Source organism: Cervus canadensis, chromosome 5 (genome assembly GCF_019320065.1).
Source record: "Cervus canadensis isolate Bull #8, Minnesota chromosome 5, ASM1932006v1, whole genome shotgun sequence".
Lineage (NCBI taxonomy): Eukaryota > Metazoa > Chordata > Mammalia > Artiodactyla > Cervidae > Cervus > Cervus canadensis.
This window is the reverse complement of record NC_057390.1, coordinates 70,708,361-70,728,393: the sequence shown is the minus strand read 5'-3', so window position 1 is coordinate 70,728,393 and position 20,033 is coordinate 70,708,361. Positions and strand designations below refer to the sequence as shown.

The 20,033-nt window shown below is 36.9% G+C and overlaps 1 protein-coding gene across 12 annotated transcripts in view; it reads left to right on the top strand.

Annotated features, from left to right (window-relative positions):
* The window catches only part of NCOA1 (nuclear receptor coactivator 1), a 203,635-nt gene that overhangs the window by 144,881 nt on the left and 38,721 nt on the right, over positions 1–20,033 (top strand). For all 12 annotated transcript variants that reach the window (XM_043469211.1, XM_043469212.1, XM_043469219.1 and 9 more), the window contains 3 exons: positions 3,916–4,063; positions 5,368–6,688; positions 10,238–10,418. In XM_043469211.1, coding sequence (XP_043325146.1) covers positions 3,916–4,063; positions 5,368–6,688; positions 10,238–10,418 — 1,650 coding nt within the window. The remainder of the gene's footprint in view (positions 1–3,915; positions 4,064–5,367; positions 6,689–10,237; positions 10,419–20,033) is intronic.

The window sequence follows — 20,033 nt, the reverse complement described above, 5'->3', positions numbered from 1 at the left end:
CATCCAGCCCAACATTTTGCATGATATATTCTGCATATAAGTTAAATATGTGGGGTCACAATATGCAGCCTTGGAAATTCCTTTCTTAATTTTGAACCAGTCTGTTGTTCCATATCCAGTCCTTACTGTTGCTTCTTGACCTTCATACAGGTCTTAGGAGGCAGGTACTCCCATATCTTTAAGAATTTTCCACAGTTTGTTGTAATACACATAGTCAGAGGTTTGGTGTCATCAATGAAGCAGAAATAGATGTTTTTCTGGAATTTGGTTGCTTTCTGTATGATCCAGCAAATGTTAGTAAGTTGATCTCTGGTTCCTCTGCTTTTTCTAAATCCAGCTTGTACATTTGGAAGTTCTTAGTTCATGTACTATTGAAGTCTAGCTTGAAGGATTTTGAGCATTACCTCTCTGGCATGTGAAATAAGTGCAATTGTGCGGTAGTTTGAACACTCTTTGGCATTGCCCTTCTTTGGGATTGAAATGAAAACTAAACTTTTCCAGTCCGGTGGCCACTGCTGAGTTTTCCAAATTTGCTGACATATTGAGTGCAGCACTTTTACAGCACCAACTTTTAGGGTTTGAAATAGCTCAGCTGGAATTCCATCACCTCCACTAGCTTTGTTTGAGGTAATGGTTCCTAAGGCCCACTTGACGTCACACTCCAGGATGTCTGGCTCTAGGTGAGTGACCACGCCACCGTGGTTATCTGGGTCATTAAAACCTTTTTTGTATAGTTCTTCTGTGTATTCTTGCCACCTCTTCTTAATCTCTTCCTTCCCCAGGGGATCTTCCCTACCCAGGGGTCAAGCCCAGGTCTGCACTGCAGGAGATTCGTTACTGTGTGAGCCACCAGAGAAGCCCTGTAGCTCCAGTACTCACATCTTAGTTCAAAATTTTAGATTGTTATGCAGAGTTGAAGTTACTAGTATAAGAGGTATCTTGGTATTGGTCGAATGTGAGTGTGACAAAGGACACAAGCACTTTGGAAGCTACATATTTGTTGTTTGTTTTTTCTTTAGTATTTATTCAGGAAGTATTCATTCAGTACCTGCTATGTATCAGGCTCCATGCTAGGTATTATCTCACAATAAACTGGCTCCATTTTAGTGGTACTGAGCAAAGGTTAATTTGTATTATTAAGTCCTAAACTTGTAAATGAGAGAGTCAGAGTTCATACCTAAATCTGATTCCTAGGCTTTTATTCTTTTCATTGATCTGTGCTGCTTTCCTTTTGCTGAGTCTTATTCTGTACATTATTATCCAAAATAAATCATTTAACTTCAAAACTTAAACTGTAAAAAGAAAAAAAAAACTTGTAATAATTTTCCTGTATTAAGTTAGTAGAGATTCCTCAATTTTGGAATTTTCATTAATTTGCGTCTTCCAAATTAAGGCAGCATAATTACCAAAGGACTCTTGATGTTTTTGTCATCCACATAAAGCATCTTAATGCATGCTTCAGTCAGTTCGGTCATGTCTGACTCTTTGCAACCCTGGTGACTCTTTGCAGTCTACCAGGCTTCTCTGTCCATGGGATTCTCCAGACAAGAATAATGGAGTGGCTTGCTGTGACCTTCACCAGGGAATCTTCCGGACCCAGGGGTCAAACCAACATCTCTTATATCTCCTGCATTGGCAGGAGGTTTTTTACCACTGGCACACCTGGGAAGCCCAAGTATCTTAATGTTCCCATGTTAATGTCAATGTTCTCTGAGATTCTAGTTCTTTCTCACTTTACAGGGCATGTCAATAAGTCAAGAAATTTCTCTCCAATAATTTTCATTGTAAAAGTAAATCTGGATTTCTACACAGGCAAAAATATAAGTTAAGATACAATATAAGCATTTGAGAAGATAGGTAAGATTTAAAATCTGTCCTTTAAAGAAAAATTGTAGTAGTTGATCAGTATTAACAAATCAATATTAACCTATTGAGATTAAATTCAAGTTGAAGATCAATTAGCAAGTACATACTAGATGACTATATATGCAAAGCATCATACAGTTTCAATGGAGAGTGGAAAACAAGAATGGGACATAGTATTAACTCATGTTTATTCTACCTGAAGAAGAAAAATAAGTGTATAAAAGGTTATCTACTCCTACTCAAAGAGCTATAGAAGAGATGTTTAGGAAATAATGTATGTATGGAGCTATACTGTCCAATATTGTAGTCACTAGCCACATGCATTTATTGGGTACCTGACATGTGGCTAGTGTGAGTAAGGGACTGAATTTTAAATTTTATTTAATTCTAAATTTAATTTTCCACATTATGATAGTGACTGACGACTACCATATTTTACAGTGAGCTCAATGGTGAAGAGCCAATGAATGTTTCAGCAGAATGATCCTAATGAGAAATAAATACTGATGAAGAAATAGACCGAATGGCATAAGCAAAATAACATGAAATGTATATTGTGTCTTTTCTCACCCTTTATAACTTTCTCATTGTCCCACGCTAATAATTTATCATAAAATACCACCTTTTTGTTGTAACTATGTTTTCCAAAATATATTGTCAAAAGATATTGACATATGGGAATTGTTAATATTTTTTAGGGTTTTGTCATAACAAACATTTAACTTATATCCTTATACAGAAATTACTGGTTTTCATTAAAGACTTATGTATCACTTATTATTTCACTAGATACTAAATTTTTCCATATTTTATTTGGTAAATGTGCCAGGATTTAGCTGAAACTGCCAGATGGGTAAGAAATTCTTACTATTAAGTTTATATCCTAGTTTTGGTACTGAGGGAGATTTATGCATGGCATAGATTTCTAGCAGATTATGCCCTCTTCGGTTTACATGGTGTACCCAAGACAATAAAATAGAGCCTGTCTTCTTGTTGCTTAAAGTAATATGTAGCTTCAAAAATTACCAATTGGTCATTTTGTCTTTTTCATATGTCTTTAAAGTGTGATTGAAGCTCTTTCTAAAACGTCTTTGAAAAATAGGACTAACATTTATTACGGACTAAATTATAGTAGTCATTTGTGGTAGTAATTATTGTATTTAAGTGGATATGATTTTTAACCTTAGTATAGCTGAATCTACCTATTAAATCTTCCTTAAAAAAGAATTCTACTGTATTACTTAAACATTGATGGCATTTTATTATTTAGTAGTCTGGTGTAGCCTTTACATATTTCATAAATATTTACCAGTAGAGTTAAGAGTTTCATCTGTTGTTAATAAAGCTTAAGACAAAAGTAACTCATGTTGTGTATATAGTGATTCAATTGCCTCAACCTAGGTTTTATTCTGTATTAGTAATCAGAGGCTTTATTATTAATTTGCTTATTAGTAAACTAAATTCAAACATCAAAAATAATATATATGACTATAATAATTTGTCGGGGTGGATCTTATTCACATTCCTGAGTGAAAAATTAAATTTGAATTTCAGTTAAAGAGTTCTGCAAACTAATCAAAACTTGGAGAATTTTGTGCTTTGTTGATATCTCAATAAAGCTGTTTTTAAAAATCAGCCAGCTAAAGGGGTGGAAAAGCTTGTTAGATAATACTGAAAAGGAGAGGGGAGGAAGTTACTTCTTGGTCTTTTTAATGAACACTTAATAAATTTAAGGAGCTGCCCCATTACAGGGAAAGATTAGGTTGACTTTTTTGTGGTTTGTGGTTTCTTCATAATCACAACTTCTGTGAGGAGGCAACCATTTAAGTAGAACTGAATTAAAACTTATCCTCAGACTGTATATTTCACCCTGAATCATTTTTCCCCCTCAGATATCTGCTTTATCTGAACCACACTTTGAGTCTGAGCAGGTAGCAATTGGAAGGACGTTTAAATGAGGTTCTAGGTAGAAATAAGGCTTAGTAACTCTCCTCTGCCCAAAGTATAAGTGTCAGCATTTTAACTAGGTTTCTCTTTTGTTTGAAACAGTGATGACTCGTGGCACTGCCTCCAGCCCATCCTATAGATTCATATTGAATGATGGGACAATGCTTAGCGCCCACACCAAGTGTAAACTTTGCTACCCTCAAAGTCCAGACATGCAACCTTTCATCATGGGAATTCATATCATCGACAGGTACTACTTATTTGGAGAGTTTCATATGAAATAAGTCAGTTCACATATCTCTTCTTAGAGAAGAAAGTTTTATACTCTTGATGGCTAGAAAACCAGTTTTTCATTAGGCATTTAACTAGCATGATGAGAATATAATCAGTATATCCATACTGAGTTTTATAGTTTTGTTGCCTGACTATAGCTTTGTTGTTCAAAAAGGGAGAAAGAAAAGGTGTGACTGAATATATGCTTTAGGGGTAAAAACCAAAAACGTGGCTAAAAATTTCCAGCTTTCCGTATATAAACTTATGGTCTTATAAAAGATTCAAGTTTATCAGTATTGTTATTTTTAATTTTAAAAGTGCTTTATTTTCATTAAGGCAAAACTCAGTGACTCCTGAGTTCAAGTTGACAGTTTCTCAAGCTACAAATTATTTAACTATCAACTTGAGATATTTGAATGTCACTGCCTCTAATTTGTTCTCCTCTCAAAATGTGTTTTACACTATTATATATGGTAAATTCATGAGACCATTCTTTTATCCTATGAATTATTCAAAACTCTACATTTACAACTATTTAAAATTTAGCATTAAACAAAAACATTTTCCCTCACTTCATCTTTCCCTCATCTGATATATTTGCTTATTGGAACATGGTAATACCAGTCACAAATCTGTTGTCGTAATTATGGATTTGAGTAAAAGAACTTGATGAAAATCTGAATTCAGTATTCTGCTTTTTCTAATTTTAGTTTAATTTATGCTTGTGAGTGGAATTAGCACAGTTCTTTTTTTCATATTGTGATTTCTCTTTCAAAACATCTGCTATGTCTGCATGTCACCCTTTTTAATTTTTACATCAGTGACACAGTATTTTCCTTACCCAGTCTTCCTCTTTGGAGTTGAAATACTTAAAAGCTATAATGAAGGGAGTCATGAGTAAATACTTTGTAACCAGAAGTGTGGGAAGTTTCTCTTTCCACCAAAAGTCTGATGTAGTGTTAATTATTTGGATTAAGTTTTGTAAAGTTTTAAAGTATATATATTGGAAGTTTTCTAGGGCCAGGAAAGATTTCTTGCGCATTTAACCATTATCAAATGTATAGTATCTCAAACACTATTTTCCCATGAAGTGTTCTATGTTCTAACATTTCACTGTGGTACTAACAGTCCACTGTTTTCTTTAGTTTAAAGTAATACAAAAGCTTTTTACATGATAGTTTGCAACATTATTGAGGTTAATGGTCTTGTTTTATAATATGCTTCATAAAATATTATAACGGAAACTAATGAAGATGTCTGAATGTCTTTTCCCCTCTCTAGGGAACACAGTGGTCTTTCTCCTCAAGATGACACTAATCCTGGAATGTCAGTGTCCCGGGTAAACCCTTCTGTCAATCCCAGTATCTCTCCAGCTCACGGTGTGGCCCGTTCATCTACATTGCCACCATCCAACAGCAACATGGTACCCACCAGAGTAAATCGCCAACAGAGCTCAGACCTTCATAGCAGCAGTCATAGCAATTCTAGCAACAGCCAAGGGAGTTTTGGATGCTCACCTGGAAATCAGATTGTAGCCAGTGTTGCCTTAAACCAGGGACAGGCCAGTTCCCAGAGCACTAATCCCCCTTTAAACCTCAATAATTCCCCTATGGAAGGTACAGGAATATCCCTTGCACAGTTCATGTCTCCAAGGAGACAAGTTAGTTCTGGATTGGCAACAAGGCCCAGGATGCCAAACAATTCATTTCCTCCTAATATTCCAACATTAAGCTCCCCGGTTAGCATGACAAATACTGCCTGTAATAATAGTAACCGATCCTATTCAAACATCCCAGTAACACCTTTACAGAGTATGAATGAAGGACCCAATAACTCTGTTGGCTTCTCTGCCAGTTCTCCAGTCCTCAGGCAGATGAGCTCACAGAATTCACCTAGCAGATTAAATATACAACCAGCAAAAGCTGAATCCAAAGATAATAAAGAGATTGCATCCATTTTAAATGAAATGATTCAGTCTGACAATAGCTCTAATGACAGCAAACCTCTGGATTCTGGGCTTCTACATAACAATGACAGACTCTCAGATGGAGACAATAAATACTCTCAAACCAGTCACAAACTAGTGCAGCTTTTGACAACAACTGCAGAGCAGCAGTTACGGCATGCTGATATAGACACAAGTTGCAAAGAGGTACTGTCTTGCACAGGCACTTCCACCTCTGCCTCTACTAACTCTTCAAGCGGTTCTTGCCCCTCCTCTCATAGCTCACTGACCGAGCGGCACAAAATCCTACACCGTCTGTTACAGGAGGGTAGCCCCTCGGATATCACAACTTTGTCGGTGGAGCCTGATAAGAAGGACAGTGCATCTACATCTGTGTCAGTGACTGGACAGGTCCAGGGAAATTCCAGTGTAAAACTGGAACTGGATACTTCCAAGAAAAAAGAATCAAAAGACCATCAGCTCCTACGCTACCTTTTAGATAAAGATGAGAAAGATTTAAGATCCACTCCGAACCTGAGCCTGGATGATGTAAAGGTGAAGGTGGAAAAGAAAGAACAGATGGATCCTTGTAACACAAACCCAGCCCCCATGACCAAACCTGCTCCTGAGGAAATTAAACTGGAGTCACAAAGCCAGGTAGGTAATGCTTTACTTCATAGAATGAACATTCCTAGTTATTTTTTCTTTTGTTTTGTTCCATGCATAGACTATATTTGGATTCAGGCTATGTTTTGCCCTTGGAGAAGGCAATGGCACCCCACTCCAGTACTCTTGCCTGGAAAATCCCATGGATGGAGGAGCCTGGTATGCTGCAGTCCATGGGGTCGAGAAGAGTCAGACATGACTGAGCGACTTCACTTTCACTTTTCACTTTTATGCATTGGAGAAGGAAATGTCAACCCACTCTAGTGTCCTTGCCTGGAGAATCCCAGGGATGGGGTCGCGCAGAGTCGGACACGACTGAAGTGACTTGGCAGTAGCAGTATGTTTTGCCCTATCCACTGCGCACATGTTAAAAGATTAGTATCAATGGTTGAAAACCCACAGGATGCCCTCAAAAATTCTCTTTGGGACCTTGGAGGGCTGCAGTATTTAGTGTGGCATTCTAAGAAAGTAGATGTTTCTTTCGATAAAGTCAGAGTTCACATCTTTGAAGATTTTAGAAAAAATACCCTCCCTGCCCCCTCCTCTCATCTCTCCACCTATTAAATCCGGCTCTTTCAGAATAAAGCCCAGAAACTGGTATTTTAAAGACTTCCCGGAGAACTCTGATAGGTAACTAAGTTTGGGAACCTCCAATGTAAATGAAATGAGAGAGAAATGTGAGGAGGTGGACACGGCTGCCTACTCTGGCTTGCTTTGCTATTTAATTTTCTTTGAAACATTTTCTAAAGTCATTTTCCTTCTCACTCTAACCACTCTCAACCCCCAGCCCCCATCAGATAGCGACTTGGAGTATTCCGGATAGTAGGGTATATAACATGCTCTGAAACAGAAGTAAATACAAATAAACCTTTGTGTAAAATGTGATTCCTCCCCACTAGAAGCTTATGCATTATTTAGACAGAATATAGACATCCATGAAATAGCTGAATATGTATTTACAAAGCAGTTTATTAATAAGATTCTTCCTAAAAAAAAAAAAATAAGATTCTTCCTTATGAAACCAAATTCACACTTAGTATGTATAGATCCTAGAGTTTCTTAAGTGAGCTTTATTTTCTGCCCTCATCTCCCAGAAGCCTCTCTCTTCTCTCAGGCATATTACATTCTAGGTACATGGAAGCCCTTCCTATTCTTGGGATAAGCCATGTCTCTTCTAAGCATCTTCTGCCTTGCTCTCCTTTCTATGTCTGCTGAACTTCTACTCATCCTTTAAACACAGTTCACAATCGTTCACACACAATACACAATCATTTCTGTAAAGCTTCCCCCAGCCACTCTAGTTAGACATTCTTTTCCTCGAATGCTCAGAGTCTCTGTATTGTCTCTATTTACTGTTTGTAATAACGCTGTTTTGGTTATTTCTTTACACATGTACTCTTTGAGAAGGTTGTCCTATGTTTCTCGGTACAGCTAAACTAATGTCGTGTTTCTAAGCTGAATAATAGCTTTAAATAACTACATTAAAATTCTCAGTCTTTAAAATTGACTTCACAAATAACAGCTTTATAAGAAAATGCCATTGTATACTCTCTTGGCACATCTGTTTTGGTTTACATACATGCACTTCTGCTGAGTTTATACCTGGGGATGGAATTACAAGATCATAAAATATGTGTGTGTTCATCTTTAGCAGATAATGCCAGTTTTTCCAGGGTATGAGAATTCCTTCTAGTTGTTCCATGTCCTTATTAATACTTGGTGTTGTGTATCTTTTTAACTTCTAGCCATTCTGGGATCTGTGTAGTGATATTTCATAGTTTTAATCTGCCTTTCCCTAATAAATATCTGGGCTTCCCAGGTGGTGCTAGTAGTAAAGAACCCTCTTGCCAATGCAGGAGACATAGAGATGCAGGTTCAATCCCTGGGTCGGGAAGATCCCCTGGAGGAGGGCATAGCAACCCACTCCAGTATTCTTGCCTGGAGAATCCCATGGACAGTGGAGCCTGGTCGGCTACAGTCCATGGGGTTGCAAAGGGTTGTACACTATTGAAGCGACTTAGCACACTATAAATATTTCTTGGTCATTTGGATGTTTTCTTTTGTAAATAGTTTGTCGAAGTGTCTTGCCCATTTTCCCAATATGTTGTACTTTTCCTATTGACGTGTGAGAGTTCTTTACACATTTTGGGTGAGTAATTTATTGGTTATATATTTACAGATGTCTTCTCTATACTGTGCCTTGCCTTTTCTCTCTGTTAGTGGTGCTTTTTGATGAAGTGAAGTTCTCCATTTTAATGTAGACTCCGAACTGTCAGTTTTTTCCTTTTTGATTAGTACTTTTTGCACATGCCACAAAAGATGTGTTTAAAAATAGTCATAGTAGTTTTATTTATATTAGTCCCAAACCAGAAAAATTCCCAAATCCATCACTAGAATTGGTAAATATATATTGTAGCATATTCATATAATGGGATGCTATTCAGCAACAGAAACAAAATGCACTATTACTACCTGGAACAGCATGTCTAAACTTCAGAAATGTAATGTGAAAGAAGCCAGACATTTAAAAAAATATGCACATATAATTCTACAGTCTAGGAAGAAATTTTAGTTGAATTAAGTAATAAAACCCAAACAGCTAGACATTTTATGTTTATGAATTATCTTAAGGTAACCGTCGTGGAATAATGTTGTGAAATAAAGGTCAATTTTCTCCTGTGCCTAGCCACAGACAGATGTAGGAACTCCCTACTTATGACAGAAAATACGTTTCCTACTCTGTTAAGTCTTTAAATGGAAAGTGACCTTTCTGGGATATTTGAAGCTGCTGCTGCTAAGTCGCTTCAGTCATGTCCGACTCTGTGAGACCCCCATAGACGGCAGCCCACCAGGCTCCCCAATCCCTGGGATTCTGCAGGCAAGAATACTGGAGTGGGTTGCCATTTCCTTCTCCAATGCATGAAAGTGAAAAGTGAAAGTGAAGTCGCCTTAGTCGTGTCCTACTCTTAGCAACCCCATGGACCACAGCCTACCAGGCTCCTCCGTCCATGGGATTTTCCAGGCAAGAGTACTGGAGTGGGGTGCCATTGCCTTCTCCGTATTTGAAGCTAATATTCATTAAAAAAAAATTTCACAAACTTTAAGAAATTATTTTTAAAAAGTATGTCAATGTAAATATATTTTTGCTCCTTCATAAAGTAAGCCATTTTATAAAATTTTGAAAAATATGACCGGTAAAAATCACTCATGATGTTATTGTCATAACACAGTACTCTGGATATCTCTTTCCAGTTAAATCTTTTTCCAGTGTGTACATTTTATACCAAAATATAATAGATAAGCCCCATATGTGTGTTGTCTTACATCTTGCAGTATATCAGTACCATAAACTTCCACATTTTGTTCCAGTGTTAGGTCATGCTATTTCATTGAGGCCCCAGTCTTTCTAATGATTTCTTCTTTCTTCATTCTCTCATAGTCACACTCAATTCATGTATTCTAAAGGAACAACTTGTTTTCTACTTTCTTTCAGGTGAAAGTGTAGAATGTGTTTCCTCTAACTTTGGTTTCCGTTCTTAGTTTACAGCTGACCTTGACCAGTTTGATCAGTTACTACCCACACTGGAGAAGGCACCACAGTTGCCAGGCTTATGCGAGACAGAGAGGATGGATGGTGCAGTCACCAATGTGGCCATCAAATCGGAGATCCTGCCATCTGCACTTCAGTCCACCACTGCCAGGCCCACTTCCAGGCTGAACAGTATGTGTTGGGGACAGAACTTCATTTTAAATGTTTAGTGATGATGTGGATTAGAGCTTTGTCTCTCGTAATTATTGCACAGACCTTTTGTTTATTGGGATTGAAGTATCTTTTCATTAATACCACAGTTAGGAGTATATAGTTGATTTTATATATATGAATGTCACTCATCTTGTGTATTTTAAGTTACAGTATAGCTTCTACTTTCTGATAGGTAATCTTAAGGTGAGCAGTTGATATTAAGAAGAGTAATTTTATGTTCTTACCCAACCCTTCCATAGTAGGACTTTCAGAAGTATAATGTTGGGTCAGATTATGTTTCCAGAGTGTCTTTCTTGAACACTAGTTCCATAAATTGTGAAGAAAAGGATTTTGTGCTGACATACACTGGGCAAATGCTTCATGATACATATACCATTCCTTAGTGTATATTAGAGGTTTTATGAAGTCCTGTGTTAGAGAAACCAGTTTAGCTTTTTAATTTTTTTGCTTTGTCTTCATGCCAGTTTCTTTTTTAATTCTTAAAAAATTACACATTTTTTAAAGTTTACATTCCATTTGCAATTATTATAGAATATTGGCTATATTCCCCATGGTGTATAATACATCCTTGTTGCCTATCTTACGATTTAAATTTAAATTAAATATTTCTTTAACCCAACATTTACCAAACTTTTCTTGATTATGGAATTCCTTTTGTAAGTAGTATGTGTTACCCCACAGAATGAGTTTTTCATGGAGACAACTGTGTTGAAATAGGTCATGACTGCTCTCGCCCATGTTACTTTCCTACTTAAGAGACACTTTGAATAGTATATTTCTAGTTCATGAAGATAGAGCTATCAGATTATTTTCACCTGTCAGATTTGAAGTTGAAAAAAACAGTCGTGATAATTCCATTGTGTGACCTTGAAAGTAAGGGAAACGAACCAGCTCACTTTCAAATTTTGCCTATCCCTCATCTCATGGGACCAGATGTGGGGCTTGTTTATTTCAATCATACTTCAGCTTTTAGCTATCATGACACAATTCCTGAAAGCTTTGGAAAGCTAGGCATTTGGAAAGAAAAATCTCAAATCATCTCTGACATTTTGGGAAGCAGTTTTTCAGCTGAGCAGAACACTAGATGAGAGCAGGAGCCTAGGTTCAAGTCTCACATTTTCCATTTATTATTAATAACAGTTACACCTTCAGCAAATGAATTTTCTGAGCCTCATTCTCTTTATCTACAAAACAAGGATTTGTTGTTGTTCAGTTGCTTAAGTCGTGCCCGACTCTTTGTGACCCCACAAACTGCAGCATGCCAGGCTTCCCTGTCCTTCACTATCTCCTGGAGCTTGCTCAAACTCATGTCCATTGAGTCAGTGATGCCATCCAACTGTCTCGTCCTCTGTCATCCTCTTCACCTCCTGCCTTCAATTTTTCCTAGCATCGGGGTCTTTTCCAATGAGTCAGCTCTTTTATTATTATAAAATAAGAATTAGATGAAATGATTTCAGAAGTCTTTTAATTGAAATTAGACTCCAGACCCTGGGATATCAGGGACAGGTGGGGAAACAGTGAGGTATAAGGCTAAAAGGAGATAAAATAAGAGTTTGTGAACTGATTGGTTCGATCCTGGTCCTTCCCCTTCTGATGTGGGAAACTGGAGGAGTTATCTTGAGAGATACCACATGGCCAAAAGAAGATGTTGGGATGTGGGTATTTATGGGGAAATCCCTAAAGTGCAAAGGTCATGCTGCCATCTTAAATATCCAATAGTGGGACTTATCTGGTGGTCCCATAGTTAAGACTCCATGCCTCCAATGCAGGGGGCACAGGTTTGACCCCTGCTCAGAGAACTAAGATCCCACATGCCAAATGACATGACCAAAAAATAAAAATAAATAAATATAACAGTAATAAGCGTCCAACGGTGAATAAGTAATAAGTAATAAGCAGGCACAAGCCTTACAGAGAACCCAACCAGTCAATGTTTTAGAACAGTGTATCTGTTCAGAACAAACACAGCCAAAGACCATCAAGACTTGAAGCCTGTAACATAAAAGAGAGCAAACTAACCAGACAAAAAGAGTATACAGTGGAAATATAAAATGAGTGTATAGACTAACAATTTTTGAAAAGATACATCATCCATGAGTAGCATCAGAAGAAAAAAAGGACAAAAGCAAGAAAGGACTTTTGGAAATTAGATATCTAAAATTTTTAAATTTCAAGAGAAATATTAGAAAATAAGGCTGAGAAAATCTTTCAGAGAAAGCAAAAGACAAATAGAAAGTAGGCAAGAAAAAGTTAGGTTGACCTACGAGGGCCAATAGCGATTGATAAAAATTTCAGAAACAGTGAGCGGGGGGAAAGAGCTTTCCAGGTGGCACTAATGGTAAAGAACCTGCCTGCTAGTGCAGGAGACACAAGAGACGCGGGTTCAATCCCTGGAGAATCCCACGGACAGAGGAGCCTGAAGGGCTGTAGACCATAGGGTTGCACAGAGTCAGACACGACTGAAGTGACTTAGCATGCAGCATGTATAAGGGGGGGAATGGAAAAGAAGATATTTTCAAACCAAAAAAAAAAAAAAAGAATTTTCTAGAACTGAAGGACATAATTCTTCAGAGTGAAATGATTCAACAAGTGTTCAACACACACACACACACACACACACACACACACAAAAGACCTCTACCAAAACTTATTATCATGTAATTTTAAAACATCAGAGATAAAGATTCTAAAAGCTTGCAGAGAGATGTGAATTGTATACAATGAATTGTAATGACCAAAACTTGGAAGCTATCAAGCCACAGAAAGACATGGAGAAACCTTAAATGAATATTGTTGAGTGAAAGAGGCCAACCTGAAAAGGTTACGTACTTTATGATTCCAATTATATGGCATTTTGAAAAAGGCAAAACTAGAGACAGTAAAAAGATTAGTGATTGCCAGGGAAAGGGATAAATTGGTGGAACATGGGTAATTTTTAGAGCAGTGAAACTATTCTGTGTGATACTGTAATGGTGGATACATGTTATTTTACATTTATCAAAACTGCTAGAATGAGCAACACAAAGCATGAACCCTAATGTAAACTGTGGGCTTTATTTAATGAAAATGTGCCAGTATTCATCAATTCTAACAAATATACCACACTAATGTAAGATGTTAATAATAGGGGAAATAGCCCAATCTAAAAAATGGGCAAAGAATTTTAAAATATACTTCTAAAAAAAATATGAAAGTTGCAAGTAAGCACATAAGAAGATGGCCAGTGTTTTTAACCATCAAGGAAGTGTGAATTAAAACTATAATGCAGTACTGCTACATACTCATTGAAGTATCCAACATTTTAAAAACTGACAAAATGATGGCAAAGATGTGGGGCAACTTGAACTTTGGTGTTGCTGGTAGCAATGTAAAAGGGTAAAACAGATTTGCAAAATTGTTCAACCATTTCTCTTAAACACGCTTTTACCATGTGACCCAACAATTCAACTGTTAGTTGCTGGAGACAGAGCCAGATGAAAGCATATGTTCATCAAAAACTTGACCACAAAAATTCACAGAGCTTTATTCATGATAGTCTCAAACTGGAAACAATTTGAATGTTCATCAACGAGGAAATGGCTTATTTATAAAATGAAGTACTGCTCAGCAGTGAAAAGGAAGGGACTGTTAGTACGGGGCATGAATTAGTCTCAAAAATATGATGAGTGAAAAAAGTAAAGATCATTGGTTGCCAGTGGTGGGTTAAAAGTAGGGAAGATTGACAGCCAAAGAGCTTGAGAAAATTTTTAAAGGTGATAGAAATATTCTGTATTCCTGATTGAGATGGAAGATTATATATGGGTTTATACTTTGGCCAAATTTATTAAACTGTACACTGAAAATCAGTGCATATTGTTTTATACAAACTCTATATTAATAAAATTTACTTTAGAAATACCAGAGGTTAGAATGATTTCTGACCTGTAATCAGGCATTCAACTTCCAGTAGTTGTGAAGGTGAAATAAAGACATTTTTGGATATAAAAGGGCACAAATACTTGCATAGTATGTTTACCTTCTCTAGTTAAGGCCCTTGAGGATATATTGGGTTGGCAAAAAGTTCATTCGGATTTTCTGACAAACTTTTTTGCCAACCCATACTTCAGCAAACAGGGAGAAAACCAAAAAAGAGAGGCTTACAGGGTCCAGGGAAACAGAGAATCTGAAAAGAAGTCCAGGAATGATAGGTGATCAGCCAGATTAGAGAACAACACATGTAAATTGGAGTAGCAGGCCCAAGTCTTCTGAAAAGATAGCCTCCAGGGAAGAAATGAACTCTCTGTCTGAGTTTATAGAAAAGATTATTGATAGATTTATGTCAAAAATGTTGAAGCATCTGAAAAAGTCTCTTAGAAAAGCAGGAAAATGAAAAAAATAAACTAATTGTTAAGAAAAATGAAAGCATGATATAAAGAGTGATGTTTGTACACAATATGACTTAGCAGTAAGTAATATTTGCATAGTCCTAAGAATCTAAACTGAACTGAAGAATCTAAATATTAACATTTTGTTTTTTTTTTTTTAAAAAAGCAGTGATCTCTGTTAGGGAATTGGGAGCATAGGAGGTAGTAAGAGTGGTAGATGTGAGAGAACTGAAACCCCATCTATCATGATGGGGCGTCAGAAACTTAAAATGGAGATATTTTAGAAATAATGAGGCAGATGCCAAAGAAAACAAACAAGTTGTGAATGGTTGTCTCTGTTGAAAGGGGAGTAATCAAAGGGTCAGAAGGGGCAAGACAGAAAACTACTCTTATTCATAGACCTTTTGGTTCTGACTTTTAAAGTTTTGTATATGTGTTAATTTGATGAAAATTAAAGTTAATAAAAATAGAACGTGTCTTCTTGCTCTTCAGTCTCTGAAAGTAGAATGTTTTTCATTCATAATCCCTCTTGACTCAAATAGCTCTTTTTTCTCTCTTGAGATTTCCTCGCCTGAATACAGCTTTATGTACATGTGCTCAGTCAGTCAGTCATGTCCAACTCTTTGAGACCCCATGAACTGTGGCCCACCAGGCTCCTCTGTCTATGGGATTTTCTGGGCAAGATACTGGAGTAGGTTGTCATTTTCTCCTCTAGGGGATCTTCTCAACCCAGGGATTGAACCTGCGTCTCTTGCCTCTCCTGCATTGTTAGGCAGATTCTTTACCACTAGCACCACCTGGAAAAGTTTGTAAATAGGCCAGACACTTGCTCTTGGAAGAAAAGCTATGACAAACCTAAATAGCATATTAAAAGGCAGAGACATTACTTTGCCAACAAAGGTCTGTCTAGTCAAAGCCATGGTTTTTCCAGTAGTCATGTATGGATGTGAGAGTTGGACTATAAAGAAAGCTGAGCTCTGAAGAATTGATGCTTTTGAACTCTGGTGTTGGAGAAGACCCTTGAGAGTCTCTTGGACTGCGAGGAGATCCAACCAGTCCATCCTAAAGGAAATCAGTCCTGAATATTCATTTGAAGGACTGATGCTGAAGCTGAAGCTCCAATACTTTGGCCACCTGATGTGAAGAACTGACTCATTGGAAAAGACCCTGATGCTGGGAAAGATTGAAGGCAGGAGGAGAAGGGGACAACAGAGGATGAGATGGTTGAATGGCATCACCGACTTGATGGACATGAGTTTGAGTAAGCTCTGGGAAGTTGTGATGGACAGGAAAGCCTGGTGTGCTACAGTCCATGGGGTTGCAGAGTAAGACAAGACTGAGCAACTGAACTGAACTGAGTAGATTGTCAGTCGGTTCAGACTGAGCGACTGAACTGACTGAACTGAGGCCAGAATCTGTTAAACCTTGTGCTGTAGTTGCTGGAAACCAGAAATAGAGGGGTGTAATGAGGTAAATGAAGAGAGGGTGATCGCTGCAGAACTTGTTTCCATACAAACAAGAAAGAAACATGGGGAAGAAAAAGGAAAAGAGGACAAAGAACTGGAGAAAGAAAAAAGAAGAGGACAAAAATATAATAACTCATAAAGGGAAGAGAATAGCCTCTGAGACTCTGCCACCTCTAGCCTCTGCACCGTCCACCACTACCTTTCACCCGAGCCAGGCTCCATTATCAAATGGCTGATTCCACATCTTAACTTTGTACCCAAAGCTCTCTCATAGGACAGTTGAACTATTCACCACCTATTAGAACTCCTGGATCTATCTGCCATGTCACTTATCTTTTCTGTCACACTCTCCTTGCCCTTGCCCATTTGCACTGTATTCTGAGAGTGTCTCTGTGCTAGATTTTCCAGATCAAAACTGAATCTTCAACCATATCCATTCTGCTCCTCAGTCAATCTGTTGAGTTCTTTAAATTGTAGCGATCATGTGTGTGGAAATTTTTTTCATAGAAGTCTATTGCCTTTTATATATATGATAGACTTTAAATCTGTGTATTGATAAATTTGGCGTCCTTTAGGGTTTGTCCATTTTCTATAACAATCCTTTTTTCTTCAAAGTTTGTTTCTTTGTTAAATTTGCCATCTTTCCTTCCTGCTGTTGACTTTTCTTGAATGTTTTGGTGAACCAGGTCTGTCTGTGCACATATACTGACTGAAAAAGACCTAGAATGAAACGCCGTGGTAGCTAGAGTGACTCTTCAGCTAAAGTGAGAGGCCCTTTTGCTCTGGCAGTGAATGTAGCTTCTGATTATAGAAGCCCTGATGCTCAGTTGTTGTTGTGAAGGAGTGGGGGCTGGTGAGAGGGAAATCCCTCGTGGCAGCCCTCGCACCCACTTTGGGAGATTCCCTGGGCAGAACTCCCACACTGAGTCATGTCCTCACCACTTTAATCCCATGGGCAGACGCCAGAGTCAGCTGCACTCAGAGCAGGGCCTGGTGACAGCTGTTCAGTTGTCCTTTAATTATCCCGGCAATCACCCGTGGCCTGTTCCTTTACTTGCTCAAATGACCACTGAGCCTGGAGTTGTTCTGGTGTCCCTCTGAGTGAACTCCCTCTTTTGGAAAATCTCCACTTTTGTCCTAATGTAAGTTTTTTAGTTTAGGTGAACTTCTCCATCAGTTTTATTTTTCATTCTGTTTTGTTTTCATTGTTCTAGTCAGCTGCCATGTTACTTCTTTTACCTCTCCTTCAGCTGTAGATTTATTGTCCACTTTTAATTTCCTTTATTTCCATGAAAACTTTGGGTGTAGAATAAAATAGAGATGGTAAATCTGTCACATTGAACCAAAAATTTTCTGTAGATCTACTTACGTACAAGAAAACTGAGGTCCAAAGAAAGAAAACACACACACACAGACAAAAACGTGCCCAAAGTCATCCAGTTAACGTACGTAGAACCAGAATTTAAATTTCAGCATGCCTGGTTTCAAAACATGTTGTTTATAGGCACACACAAACTCCCATGCAGTGTGACTGCGTGACTTAAATAATTTTGTTAGAAATGTACTGTAAGAGCACATTAAAAGAATTTAGGAAGATCTTGATCAAAACATGTATAATGTGCTCTCTTACCAGTACCTTCAAAACCTCTGCCATGTCTTTTTGTCCGTCTTCAAATTCCTATATTTTAAAGGTGGATTTGACTTTTAAAGTTTTGTGAAATAATTTGGAGCCAAATTTGTTGATCCAAAAAGAATAATACTTTTTAAAAAATCAGAATCAAAGTTAGATATAATTAGAAGTATTTTTTTGAAGGGCTTGTATACTAGAGAAGACAGTTCTAGAATTCCAAAGATATTTGAACACTGGCAACACTACTGAAGTAAATGAATGACCTCCTGCTCATTTTTTTGTTCTGTGAACATACACATTCTGAGGTGATTATTTTTAAAATTTTATTAATCTGTGATACACTGAGTGTTGCATAACTCTAAAAATAAATGTTTCACATAAAACATTTTCAGTATTTTTAAAAATCCATTTTTAGTTCCCTGTTTTTGAGGTTGTGTTTAGTGTGTTGTGACTATTGGTAGGCATGTTTTGCTACTGTGGGACTATAATTAATCTTACATAGTACAGATAGTTGACCACATCTAAGAGTATATCTGAACTGTAAATTCTGAATGGAATTGCTGGGTCAAAGCATAGATGGATTTTGCCAAATGGCCTTTCTTATGCCAGTTTACACCGTGATAATGTTCTTCTTTCTATACATCCTTTCTAATAGTGAATTATGCACTTTCTCATCTTTGCCAATCTGATGAGTTTTTTAAGTATCTCAATGTAGTTTTAATATGTATTTCTTTTATTGTGAAATTAGGATGATCACTTTTCAGTGCTTTTTTGTGACCTGTTATCTACTGGGTTATTCAGTTTTTTTTTTTACATGAAATCACTGTGGCTAATGAGGATATAAGATTTTCTTTTAACCATATTTAAAATGGAGAAAATAAAATGCTGAGCCCTTTGCACAGATTATTTAAAAAATTAATAGCTTGATCAGGAGTCCCTAATAGCTTTTTTTCTACCCCCATGTCAGCTGCCTCTCTCCAGCAGAGACTAGTAAACACAGTAATGTGTCCCTTTAAAAATCACTATGCCTATCTTGTGTAACATATATACATACTTACTCATGTTTGTAACAGAGACACAAACATGACCAAAAGTAGTAGGTTTATTCCCTGGATAAAGAGAGATAAATTGTGTATTTTGTAAAACATTCCAGCAAATCGAATTTTTTTTAAAAGAAGTCAGTTTCTAAAGGAAGTCCTAAAATGTTAAAGTGACTTTTAGAATAAAAACCAGCTTCTTTTAAGTATATAGCCTATGCAAACAAAACTTTTAATTAAATCAGTGATTGATTGGGTTTTTTCTCCTAGTCACCAAATTTAGCACAATAATCTTACTTTATTTTGAAAATATTTTATCCAGCTTGTTTTCTTAACCTTTTTTCCCATCAAGACTGCTGTGAGATACTATGTCCTGTTACTGAGTCAAATAAGCTATTCTGTGATACTAAGTCTTGATAATAGACAGCCATGTAAATTTTCTTTGGCTTTTAAATATAATGATTTTGTTTATGTTAGGTTTCTAAAATGGAATAAGACAGGAATTATTGTATGGAGCAGAGCAAAGGAACAACTTGAGATAATCTTCTCTGACCAACTTTCTGATTGAAATAATGAGAAGAATTAAGTGATTACTTTCCCTTCACCTTTTATGGTTGTTGTTTGGTGTTTTTTTGCTTTTTTTTCCCCCCAAATCATACAGAATTTGATTTCTATATCATTTGTCATGCTAAAGAAGACAAGTTTAATTACAAGCTATAATTTTTTGTATTTAGAAGTGAATGTACTTTTATGTGCACTCCTGTATTTCATTCATACTAAATATTGAGTATATTTCAATATGTAGTCAAGTTAGATTAAGTGAGCCTAACATGTTTTATGCAGTTAATAATGATCAGTATGTAGCATTAAATAAGTTTGAGGGGCATCCTTAAATCTATTTATCTCCATTCATTAAAATGAGGAATTCTACCTAATTGTATATTTTCTTAAGCCACTAAGGCATTTTTAGTTTTTGTTAGTTTACTAGGGCTGCCATAATAAAAAAATACCACAGACCAGTGACTTAAACAATAGACATTTATTTTCTCAGAAGCTGAAGGCTGGAAGTTCAGGTT